This window comes from Carex rostrata, chromosome 13 (genome assembly GCF_964058835.1).
Source record: "Carex rostrata chromosome 13, lpCarRost1.2, whole genome shotgun sequence".
NCBI lineage: Eukaryota > Viridiplantae > Streptophyta > Magnoliopsida > Poales > Cyperaceae > Carex > Carex rostrata.
Window position 1 is genome coordinate 4,848,802 of NC_135930.1, and position 10,828 is coordinate 4,859,629.

The window sequence follows — 10,828 nt, forward strand, 5'->3', positions numbered from 1 at the left end:
CATATCTCTTGTGCATGAATTAACAAAATTCATTTCTTTACTGTTTTGGCTACATGCTTAATATTAGCCATTGATTTGGCATGAATTAACAAAATTCATTTCTTTTCTGTTTTGGCATGAATGAACTTAACTATGTTTATAATGAAATTATAATCTGAATGAATGTATGTCGAATTACCTTCAGGCTTGTGCTGCCAAAAGTCACATAGGCAGGAAACTCTTGATCCATTGTGCTAGTTTTCACATGCGCCTCTAACGAGCTCTCTAGCGAAAAATTGATTTAATCTGCATCATGTCGGCAAACAAATGATGGCAACAATGGGTACCCTAAAGACCAATACCAGTACAAAAGGATCACCATGCAGGCTGTAACCAGCATATCAATACCTTCCAGTACCACTGTACCAGCGATGACTGTTGTCAAACAGTATAGCAGCATCTCATTCATTACCAAATGAATGGACCCTCGTGATAAGGTTCAACCCATGCATAGAATCTCAACAAGCAAGAAAGAAGAAATAAAAATTAAGGTGAAAAAGAATGAGAGATTTCAAAAAGGGAGATGATATTGGTATGAAATTGAGCAATATGGTATCGAAGTATTAGGAATGCACTTCGAAGAGTAACACTTACCTTTTTGAATGACTGAAGAAGTAGTCATCCCAAAGACTCTTGGTTTATATTCAGCTTTATGGTAAAATTCCCTGTTTTTTTTATAATAACCTTTAAAAATAAACTTAATGAGAAGGAAAGTTAAGAAAAGATGATGAAGAAACAACCAATATTTTATTAATTTTATTCCTGAAGTTTCAGTCAATAAATCCCGTGTTGTAAAAAAACAGATGCCTGACTAATCGGATTGTATGGCCGATCAGTTGGAAATGGTAACTTTATTGTCATGAATAATTACTGAAAAATTAACACAATAGGAGTAACCTAATATCTTTCTGATGTAATCTCTGCACTCGTGAATTTAATAATATTGTGAATAACCATAACTTTGTGATTTACTAACAAAGAGAAAACAATTGAAAACACTTTTTTTTTTTGAAGCCTAGCAGAGGCTGCTAGGAATTTGAATTAATCATGAAAGGATTACACAAGTATTGACGCTGTGATGAACACATCATCAGGTCAGCAGCAAGAGACATATTACAAGCAACTACGCAAACCATTATGCATACAGTAAAGAAAAAAACAATTAAGTAACTAAGCTAGTCAGCAGTATTTTAGCCAATTACTCATTTCTTGTACACATCTATCAGCCAGAATTCTAGATGGCAGTCGTTCCGCCTGAAAGATCAACCTGTTTCTTGTTTTCCATATGTGCCATATGACACATATGAACCTCGACATCCATTGGGCATAATTTAAACCTCCCGATTCTTTAACCATGGACCACGAACCCTCCCAAATCACCTGCACAGTTAAACCCGGCTTCATGAGTTGCTTCCTCAGAGTGTTACCAGTATGGAACCATACTTCTACCGCGTACGGGCAAAGGAAGAACAGATGCAACCCAGACTCTACCGGGCAATTAGAACACATAGCACAATCCCTTTCCACCTGTAAACCTCTTCTTCTAAGAACATCTCGAGTTAGAATTTTCCCCTTAAGTAGGAGATATGCAAAGATCCTTACCGTAGGCGGAATTTTTGCCTTCCATATTCTGACATAAGGGCATTGAGACCCTCCCCCCGTTAGAATTCGGTAAGCAGATCTTGCGGTATATTGACCTGTTTTGTCCCATTTCCATTCCAATCTATCCTCCTCATTATTCAACTGAATCAATTGTTGAATTGGCCTGTCTGGTTCTAGTGTGGCCTGTATTGGCAATGCCTTGCTTAGAGATATTTTCCTTTGTTTGATTGTACTATCGGACTCCTCTGCTCTCGGCTCATCTAGCCAAATATCAAACCAGTAGGATATACTATTACCATTTCCAATATGCCATTTAACAGACCAATTAAACAAGGTCTTAATATTGCGCAACTGTTTCCAGAAAAAGGACCCGCCAATTAGCCATATCAGTGGGGTGATTGAACTGCCTCCTCTTGTTCTCAATCGTGTGACCGTTATTGTCCACAAGCATTTTGGAGCATGATATGCCTTCCACCTTTAAGAGGAAAAGAAACAGACTGATGAAAACTATTTTTTTAAAGAGCAATTCTTCCAACTTTGCTAGCATATCCTATAATTAGACAATTCCTGTCAATACCAAACTTTAGCACCAAATAAAAATTAAGTTGGATTTGCAGTAAAAGCAAATAATCCACCACTGTTAAGCCCTAAACTTTCTCAAAATTCTTCCCTACAAACGTAATCCCTCCACTGAAAGCAAGAATCACTACGAAATTCTGGCAGAAATTAAACAAAATTTGTGAATAATTGAGAAGGGAAGGGGAGAGGGGAAGTACCTCGGCCTCCGTAGCTCTATCGTAGAAAGGCTTGAGGATTTGCTCCAAGTCTCTTCGCACGCAATCGCTCCACGCGGGCGATGACTTCGTGCACGCGAGGGTAGACCGTACCTGCTCAGACCTGAGCCCCTTCCTCTAGGTCTCTTTCTCTCTCCCTCTAAGATTTCGATGAAATATCCCTCTCGCAATCTCTCTTTCTCCTCTCTGAGTTCTCACAACTCGACTCAAGCCATGAGGGTTTTCTATCACAAACTCTCTCTCAGCGTAAGAACGACAAAGAGAAGGATGAGTCGAACAGATAGGCCAGAGAAGGGATGTGAAGAAGGGAAAAAACAACACAGGAGGAAGAGGCGCAACCCATGAGAAGGGATGTGAAAAAGAGGAGGCGCAGATTAGATCTAGGATAGAGAAGAGAAGAGGCGCAGCGCTCGAGTTCCAGCGAAAAAATTTACAAACGTTGGATTTAATCTGCACGATTTTTAATTCAAATCCAACATTGCAGAGCGAAAATACTTGTGGTTATACATGTGGCGATACGTGTAACGGGTCTAATTTTAACTAAATTTAGACTTCTACACGTATAAATAATGTATTTAATCAAAGGAATGCAGATCATTTGATTGAAGGCTGAGCATCATTCCACCAAAAAAACAGTAAATCAGAACCATTGCAGGATCTAGACATTAAGCTCCTTAATAAGGAGAGAAGAGATATATAGAGAACTAATATATCCTTATTTTTTTGTAATGGTGAAATTTAGTAGATTCTAAAATACCACTCCGTCTTATACAACTAATACAACTGACCTTTAAAGTTTGTCCCATTAAAAATTCGACAAATTTATTTTTGGACTCAAAACATGTCTTGGATTCAAATCGTATCTTTTTTTTTTTAAAATAAATTATACATTGTTTTTAATTAAAACCATATACATTGTTTTTATACATGGTTTTTAGTTAAAATAGTGTATAATTAATGTTTTCATACACATTTTTTACTTTAAAAACCATGCAAGAATGTTATGGTAAAAAAAGTCGGCTTTCTTTTTTTTAAAAAAAAAAAAGATAAAGAAATACACAGTTCAAAAACTGTGTAGAACAGATTTTTTTCATACACGATGACACAGCAGATACAATTACAAAACAATATATAACTCCATTTTTATCCATACATACTCAATGTTTCTGCAGTAGTGTTAGAATGTAATATGCTTAATATTTTACTTGTTTAATTGAACAATCTCATTGAATGACAAGTAATTTTTATAATTTTTAAAATTTATTCATGTATATAGAAATCTAATTGAACTTTTTTCTTTGTATGTATTAACTTTCTATTTTATTTTGTATGTATCTAGCTACTTGCATCTTTTGGTGTATTGATTTAATTATATGGTTTAGTTTTCTATGTAACACAGTAAAATTATTTTTATATATAATTAAATAATGAAGAATCTTATAAATTTTATTTTTTTATACTGTACGTACCGGTTAAACTGTAGCAGTAGTCATAACATATCGTGAAAATGCAAAAAAACAATTATTCCAGTAAAGATGATAATGTATAATAATTACAAATCACATAAAATTAATATGCAATTTAATTACATCCCATGTCCTTGTGTGCCAAATTAATGATTTATTTTGGAAATTAAAAAAATCAATTCTTCTAGGAAATAGATTGATTGTTTCTTTTTCTTCGGAAAAAAGATGGAACATCACCAATGATGCAGTTCTATCAATGACAAGCTGATGAAATTCTACTAGCTTTCAGGCAAATTTGTGGTTAATTAGCACAGGGTTTAAGGTCTGAAAAACCTACACCTAGTATGTTTCTGTTTATTTTTCAAAGAAATCAAATTATTATCATTTCCTTTTTCGATGAGTTAAAATCTTAAAATCTTAATTTCTAAAAAGAAAAAAATAATAATTGTATAGTTACCAATATGGGTAAGGCTACGGTGCTATGGGTTGCATAAAGGGCTACGGTGCTACGGCTCAATATTCGAGTTTTCAAAATCCTAACAATCGATCTGAACCGTTCATCTTATTCTCCATATTAATATGTGTTTGGAGACCAAATTTTACATTTTTTGAAAATTTTTTACTATTTTTTTAGATAGGTAGAAAATCAAATATCTGAATGGTGCAGAATTTTTTAGATCAAGTGATTTTCTACCTATTTAAAAAAATAGTAAAAAATTTTCAAAAGAAATTAAAATTTGGTCTCCAAACACATATTAATATGAAGAACAAGATGAACGGTTTGGATCGACTGTTAGGATTTTGAAAACTCGAATATTGAGCTGTAACACCGTAGCTCTCTATGCAGCCCAAAGCACCGTAGCCTTACCCTACCAAGGATATTTGCTTGTACCAGCTTACAAACTTATACTGTTCATATTGCAGCTTAATGTATGATATATGACAGTGTCTTTGAGAAGTGGCAACTTTCATGCTAGATATTACATACAATAATTTCATTAATAAAATTGAATTACAACAATTAATCAAGATATATCGCACTATATGCCTTGAATAAGTTTCAAATTTTCACTGGATAAATTCACATCAGTGCAAACCCTAGCATCTTCATAAACTTTACCCGGCCTACAATAGTACCCTTTATCTGGAGCACAATGCATATCCTCTGAACAAATACAAAGGCCTTCAAGAGCACAACCTGCCCTTTTCACAAGCACACTTCCATTCAGTCCTAGGATTTGGTCCGACCACTCGCTCGAGAACAACCCGGCTGGGTCGTACCTATCTTTTACCTCGAGAAAACTCTGACTGTTGTTGTGCCTTTGTATAATCCCATCAAATGCCAAGTTGCGGTTCTTACCCCAATGCGGAAGCCCGCCGTACTTGAACAACGCCATCTGCTCAATCTCCTCCAAGAAATCCTCATATAATCTTGGTGTCATGGGATCACGGCTCCTAGAAAAAGGAAATTCTATTTCTACAATTCTATTTTGATAGCACGAGTTGAAGTATACATATTTAATCTGGTGTGAAATCTAGATTAAGATATATACCTCATCAAACAAACACAAGTATAAAAATTTATTCCAGTTTACTTGCAAGGGCAGATCGTGTAAGAATGAATGGGGATTAATTGACCTCATTCATGCATTTTCAAAATCTTGTGCATATGTATAATTTTTCTATAGAGTTTAGAGTAAAATGTGATGGATACGGTAAAATTGACTCCCTCTACCCCTACTTACCTATAATAAGTAATGTCGAAGTCAAGCACATCTGACTGTTTTCCAAGGTAGGCCGATGAGGTCTTGGCATAACGCATCAATACCCCGTCATAAAGCTCCAAGCCACAAAGAGCACTCGGCTGGAGATCTCTCAAATTTTGTACATCCAATATAAACTCTTTGACTTTATCCAATGGGATGCTAACCGTTGTCTGATGGAAGAAGGACCCCTCGAGCCGTGGGTCCCATGGGCAAGCAGTTAGAAGGCCATCTTCTGATCTGAAGGCGCAACCTCCGGCGGCCTCCATTTTGTTCTGATAACCTATCACTGGGTAACCAGTGAAGATGAGGCCATTATTTGTCAGACCATATGCTAATAACGCAAGTGTAGATGTCGTTAGTTGCGATAACACACACTTTCCATCGGCATTTTTTTCTGTCTCCAGAATGTCCTCTGCATTGGCATATGAAAAATTAATATATTTTCAGCTGGACCAGTCTAGTAAACATAAAAAAAATATCATACTTTTTTTTGAAGGTTGGCTGAAAGCTAACATATATTAATCAAGAAAAAAGTTATACACAAAAATGTAAAAAGATGAAATGTAAATTATTTACATATCCTGCCATATCTATAATAATCTCTCTAACTAGCATCTAGGACCGTCAACAATGAAACAAATTCTCCTGCCTGGTTAATACCTCCTTTGCCTCTTGAGTCGTTAAATATGGCGCAACCACCGCATGATATCATTGGTTGAATCATCGATTAACAAATACACCGGTTTTTGTTTATTGGAAAAAAGTCTTCTATTTCTTTCTTTCCAAATTGCCCAGCTTCCTGCAGCCTAGACAATTCTTCGCAGCACCCTCTCTCTTGGCGTTAAGTTTGTCATGTCTATTAGCCATAGGTCTCTCGCTAATAGAAATGGTACTAATTATTTAATTCGTTAAACTTTTATTAGGTTGTTTTTTCTAAAATTTAGAGTTTCCAACTTTTCATTAATTTAGAAGCTAGAAATATATACTCTTCAATTTTAAATTTGTGCCACAATAATTGATTTTATTATATTTGAAAAGACTGAATTTTGTTGAAGGGCAAGGCTTGTTGTTGTTTGAATTTATGAAGTCATGTATACATACCATAAATATACATACCAGTAAAACGGTTGACCTGTATAGCCAAGGTTGCAGTTGACCGGAACCCAATGAAATCATAGACACCACTACCAGAGACGTTTACTGACACGCGATCATCTCTCCGGTATAGAACCTTTCTGTGGCCTGGATACCATGCTATGTCAGCAAACTCATGCTGGTGACCGAAGCTGATTGCCTGATCAACTAAGTCCGAATCATTGCGTGTTACAAAGGTGAGCGACCGTTTAAACATTGGTTGCAGTTGCAGAGTGACCTAAAAGGGTTGCAAAAATGCAAAAAGGTGCTAGGTTAGTTTAACAATTGCCGTTTATCCAGCTATAATGTTTAATAATTGTAAGAAAGTTTCTTAGTTTCAACTTGCCATGCACTTCTCAAAAATTTAAAATTTAAATAGTCTTTTAACATGAAAATTTACATGTTTTTATTCAGGTAAGCAACTAATTGAATAATGAAAACCATAGAGCTTCTCTATAACTTCACATAAAAGAAACAGTAGAAAAATTAAAGTATGGTGAGAAAAGAAAGCAATTATTAGTTTAGTCTCCTTTAGATGTTGACAATTGGCAGGGAAAGGAATTAAACAAAAAGGAAAAAGGAAATGATAGGTACGGGACAACTATTTTTCTCATACATAATAAACATAAATATATATTGGCTAAGGTCAGAGTGGTATGACCATGACCTTGGTACTACCAAGTAAGTTTTGGTGATTTCAATGTTCAAAAAACCGATCTGAAATGTTGAAAATGTTCTCCATATTAAAACGTGCTTAGAGACCAATTTTTACATTTTTTGAATTTGTTTTATCATTTTAAAAATACATAATTAAGTAATTAAAAAGTAGCACCTGAGAGATAACTCCGAGCACACCAAGTGACACCTTTGTGGCGTCGAGATCTGGGTCACCCACCTTTAGAACCCTAACACTCGCATAACTCTGATTGGCAGGTGTAGGTGTGACCAGCCTTATCTCAGTCACATACTCATGCACTGCACTCCCCTTCCCGTTAAGTGAACTTCCGTGGGCCCCAGTTGACAGCACCCCCCCAATCGTCAGTCCCCACCAGTAAGGTACGTATGGAATTACTAGGTTACCTTTAGCTGCCTCTTCGATCAGCGCCTTCATCGTCACTCCACTTTCAACAGTTATTTTCATTGTCGTATTGTCCATATTCACAATATGGTCAAGATTAAGTGTGCTGATGATCAACCCGTTAGATCCGCCGGGACAGGCCAGCTTAGGAATACTGTGTGAGAAACGTGTCACAACTTTCATCTTGGTCTTAGAGGCAGTAGCATCCGCGACAATTTCAACGAGCTCCTGTTCAGAAGTAGGGTACATGACTCTGGAAGCATAACATGTGGATCGGTCGGGGAATGTTCCGTATCCATTTGTCACGGTGCAGTTACTTGTGCTGGTGGTGCACTTGACAGGGCTAGGAGGAGGGCTTGGAGAGGATGGGGGGAGGAAGGAGATCAGTAGGATTCCTAGTAACAGGAGATGAATAGATTTTGTAAGCGTCGAGATTTCCATCTCGTTTAGTTATCAAATCGATGGACATGTTACAAGATTCACCGTAAATGCAATAAAAATTGTATCTTTTGTTACATTTAAGGGTGTCGTGCACTATTCTTCTTAAGAATATCACTTTGCTTGGATTGATTATTTCCACTTTATATACACAATTGTGAGTCTGTGACGTACAACTGATTTTTTATCCACGCGTGACGTGTAGGTAGCTTGACTAATGTATTTCTCAGTATCATCAGCTGGATTTGGGAGTTGATAATAGTACCCGTGCTTAGGGGTGAGTAAATCGCTCATAACTCGTGAGCCGCTCATAACTCGCTCATTAAAAGCTCATCTAAACTCGCTCATTTATCCGCTCATTTAAACTCGCTCATTAACAACTCGCTCATTTATTTAATGAGCGAGCATGAGCATGACCCAACTCGCTCATAACTCGCTCATTAAGAATTTGCCACACCTAATCCCTGCCACATTTAATCCTATGTAATTCTGTATAACATCAACCTTGACTCATTAAAATTAATAGATAGTGAGCATAGTTTCATATTTAATTATGTGTAATATAATGAGTACAATGTAACATTTAATCCTGTGTAATATACTAATATTCATAGTTTCATATTCATTTTTTTTGTAAATCGGCAGAATCAAAACCTCCGCCAAAAGCCCAAAACAAGTAATAGTCATAACAACTCACTCATTTAAATGAATTATAACAATTTGTTGGATTTTATTACGATGACTTTTAACAAATTTTGTTATGCGTGGACACACTATATAATTTTGTTATGAGTCACAAGTCATAACTCGTGAGCCGCTCATAACTCGCTCATTAAAAGCTCGCTCATTTACAACTCGCTCATTTATCCGCTCATTTAAACTCGCTCATTAACAACTCGCTCATTTACTTAATGAGCGAGCATGAGCATACCCTAACTCGCTCATGCTCGCTCATTAATCACCCCTACCCGTGCTACAGTAACCGCAGGGGATCACCGAAAATTAAATGTTAAAATATAACTTTTGTGGGAATTACAAAAACTACATGTACAGAAGTATTAATATCTATGAACGGAAGTATTTAGACCCATGTACAGAAGTATTTATATTTATGATATGAACAATTATTTATTATGTGGATTATGTAGTGCCAAGAAAATAACACCCGCGCTACAGTACCCAAGGACCACCGAAAATTAAATACATAAATATAACTTCCTACGGGAACTACAAAAACTCCACAATTTAATTTTTTTTCTAAAGTATTAATATTTATGCAATTTTCTCTTTCAAATGAGATCCATGATGACGTACTTTCAGGCTCGTCGTCACGCAAGTGTTTATACATCGCCGTACAAGTATTTATACCTACACTTGCAAGTATTTTTTACGTATGACACTGAAAGTATTAATATCTAAATATTGAAAGTATTTATACTTATACACTGAAGAATTTATACATATGAGATCAACTATGTTTATTAGAGGAAAGTTGACGCGGGAAAGATTGGAGAACTCGAAAATATATTATCATAACAAGTTACGCATCAAAGTATTAACATCTTACTTTTTTAAGTGCTAATATCTTATCTTCTAAGTATTTATATCTACGAAGGTATAAATATCCAAGTATTTTTTACATATGACATAAAAAGTATTAATATCTAAGTATTGAAAGTATTTATATCTATGTTTTTTACATATGACACAGAAAATATTAATATCTAAGTATTGAAAGTATTTATATCTATGCACTGAATTATTTATTTTTATGAGATCAACTATTTTTGTTAGAGAAAGGTTGATGCTGAATTAGTGCCGAGACTTTGAAATAGGAACCATATGATTAGTGGGGACCATAGAAAAAGAGTGCTGTTGGAATTTTAGAATAATAATTATTTGAGACTATATAATATCTTTTTAGAATAATAATTAGTGGACACAATGTAATTAGTGGGAACCATAATACATTATTTTTCTAAGTCCGGATACTGTAGCACGGGTATAGAAATAATTATTTTATATATATATATATAGATACACACACACAAAATTAATATGCAGTCACATATATGGTTATGCACTTCATATATGCGATCTATATAAGCAACTGCATCTTGAAATCAGTATATTGTTTACTGCATATCGATATAAGGGATCGAACTGTAAAATTAACATATTCTTTTTTGAATGTCAGGAAAATTCACATATTAGTCGGCGCCTATCTTTCTCACAAGATAAATGATACTGTAAGGGAAAATTTCAGGTGTACCCAGCTAAAATTTTAAAATAGCCAATTTGCCCATCAAAATACCATAATATTCAATATCGCCATACAAATTAATTTTTCTTCTTCTATCCCCTTTTATTTATTTTTCTTTTTATTTAATTAATTTAAATGGATATGTCCAGTACTTTTAATTTTCATTATTTCTTCCTCATAGGTCACCTCTGCTTGTTATGAAGAAATCTAAAATAGTCGGAAGCAATTTCTGTGCCTCCTCCTCCGCT

At 35.2% G+C, this 10,828-nt stretch overlaps 1 protein-coding gene across 2 annotated transcripts; it reads right to left on the minus strand.

The window, feature by feature from the left end:
- Positions 1–4,878: 4,878 nt before the first annotated feature.
- LOC144564204 (L-gulonolactone oxidase 2-like) lies at positions 4,879–8,407 on the minus strand. 2 transcript variants are annotated; one of them, XM_078313766.1, is made up of 4 exons: positions 7,634–8,407; positions 6,784–7,039; positions 5,647–5,998; positions 4,879–5,356 (listed from the first exon to the last, which is right to left on the minus strand). In XM_078313766.1, the coding sequence occupies exons 1-4, from the start codon at positions 8,318–8,320 to the stop codon at positions 4,942–4,944; spliced, it is 1,710 nt and encodes a 569-aa protein (XP_078169892.1). In that variant the 5' UTR covers positions 8,321–8,407; the 3' UTR covers positions 4,879–4,941. The 2 variants fall into 2 exon arrangements, with proteins under 2 accessions (XP_078169892.1, XP_078169891.1); XM_078313765.1 differs by having other exon boundaries at positions 5,647–6,079.
- Between the last annotated feature and the right edge of the window lie 2,421 nt (positions 8,408–10,828).